The following is a 1939-nucleotide window of genomic DNA, read 5'->3' on the forward strand; positions in this document are numbered from 1 at the left end:
GGCCGGGGAGGGCGAGGGGCCCTGGGCCTGGGGTCCGAGCGGGTCCCACCGACCAAGCGCGCCCCCCGTCTGCAGACACTCTGCCGAGAACTGGGGGGCAGGCCTCATCCGTCCGCACCCGCCCATGAACGACCTCCCCCCAGCCCCAAGCAGCCCCCGCCGTCCAGGGCTGAGCAGGTTGCCGGGAGCGCGGTCCCCTCCCCGGGTGAGTGGCGGTGGTATCCCAGGGACCATAGTGATGCGGGAACCCCCAGTGCACCCCTGTCCACGGGGCAGCGCGAGCCCGGCCGGCTCCCCAGACTCCAGGGCCAGGGGGGTCCATCACCCTGAGACACCTAGGACAGGGGTGTCCTACCCCTCGCGGCTCCCAGCCCCCAAACAGCCACTTTGCTGCTCAGAAAGCTCAGGATAAAGACCTCGGGGGCTCAGCCACCACCGACCTGGGCAGGAGCCCCCCCTTCCGCAAACCTGCTGGTGGCTGCTGGGCCCCGAGAGCCCCCTGGCCGTCCCATGGACGTGGTGTCCGTCCCCAGGCCTGAGGGCCCCTGAGCATTCTGGGGGGACCGGCCGAGGCCAGGACGATGCCCAGGGACATGCCTGAAAGACAGAAGGGGTCTTCCTCTTGCTCCGGGTGCTGTGCACTCCAGGTGTGGGGGGCATGTGTACGCCTGGAGATGTGAGGGGTGCACATGGGCAGAGGGTGCCCCGGGGTGGGTGGGTGGGTGTGCGTCCTTGCGCACACACCCCTGGCGGGCACCGGTGCACTGGAGCAAGAAGGGCACACACCTGGCGGCTTCCGCAGGAGATCGCTGGCCTTTGCAGGGGCCACCGGGTAACAGCGTGGGGGTGGGGGTGGGGGTGGGGGCGACACCCAGGGGGGCAGCACCGTGGGGACCCCTCTCGGGAGGGGTGACGGCACAGCCACCAGCCCCGGCGGCCACTCACCGCCGCGTCCCCCCGCCGTTCCAGGTGCTCCGAAGGGCCTGCCCCGGCAGCCAGGGCCATGGGCAACTCCACCGACGCCCTGCGAACGGAATTCATCCTGCTGGGCTTCCCAGAGCTGTGCCACCTTCGGGGGCTGCTTTTCGGGTTATTCCTCGCCACCTACCTGGTGACCGTCCTGGAGAACCTGGTCATCGTGGTGACCGTCCGAGTCAGCCGCCAACTGCACACGCCCATGTACTTCTTCCTGGCCAACCTGTCGGTGCTGGAGACCCTCTACATCTCGGTCACCGTCCCCAAGCTGCTGGCAGGCCTCCTGGCGCGGGCGAGGACCATCTCCTTCACGGGGTGCCTCACGCAGCTGTTTCTCTTCCTCTCGCTCGGCTCCTCCGAGTGCTTCCTCCTGACCACCATGGCCTGTGACCGGTACCTGGCCATCTGTCGCCCGCTGCGCTACCCGGCCACCATGAACCGGGGGCTCTGCCTGTGGCTGGCCCTGGGCGCCTGGCTGGGCGGCTTCCTGGCCTCGTTCGTGTCCGTGGCTCTCATCTCGCGCCTCAGGTTCTGTGGCCCCAACGTCCTCAACCACTTCTTCTGCGACGTCTCACCCCTGCTGCAGCTCTCCTGCTCTGACACCACTGCTGTGGAAGTTCTGGACTTCGTGGCAGCCCTGGCTGTGCTCGCCACCTCCCTGCTGGTGACCACGGTGTCCTACGCGCACATCCTGGCCACCGTGCTGAGGATCCCGGGGTGGGCCAGACGCCGGAGAGCCTTCTCCACCTGCGCCTCCCACCTGCTGGTGGTGGCCGTCTTCTACAGCACCACCATCTTCATGTACGCCCGGCCTCGCGCCGCCAGCTCCATCGACCTCAACAAGCGGGTGTCCGTGGTCTACTCACTCGTGACCCCGCTGCTCAACCCCGTCATCTACTGCCTGCGCAACAGGGACATCAGGGAGGCTCTGGCCAAACTCCTCCGCGCCCCTGGGCCCTGCTGA

At 68.4% G+C, this 1939-nt stretch overlaps 1 protein-coding gene across 1 annotated transcript; it reads left to right on the top strand.

The window, feature by feature from the left end:
- Positions 1-1003: 1003 nt before the first annotated feature.
- Positions 1004-1939, top strand: LOC121484790 (olfactory receptor 6-like). The gene has a single exon (XM_041744486.1). It carries the CDS (start codon positions 1004-1006, stop codon positions 1937-1939), a length of 936 nt encoding a protein of 311 aa, XP_041600420.1.

The sequence above is a fragment of the Vulpes lagopus genome, chromosome 2 (genome assembly GCF_018345385.1).
Source record: "Vulpes lagopus strain Blue_001 chromosome 2, ASM1834538v1, whole genome shotgun sequence".
Taxonomy (NCBI): domain Eukaryota; kingdom Metazoa; phylum Chordata; class Mammalia; order Carnivora; family Canidae; genus Vulpes; species Vulpes lagopus.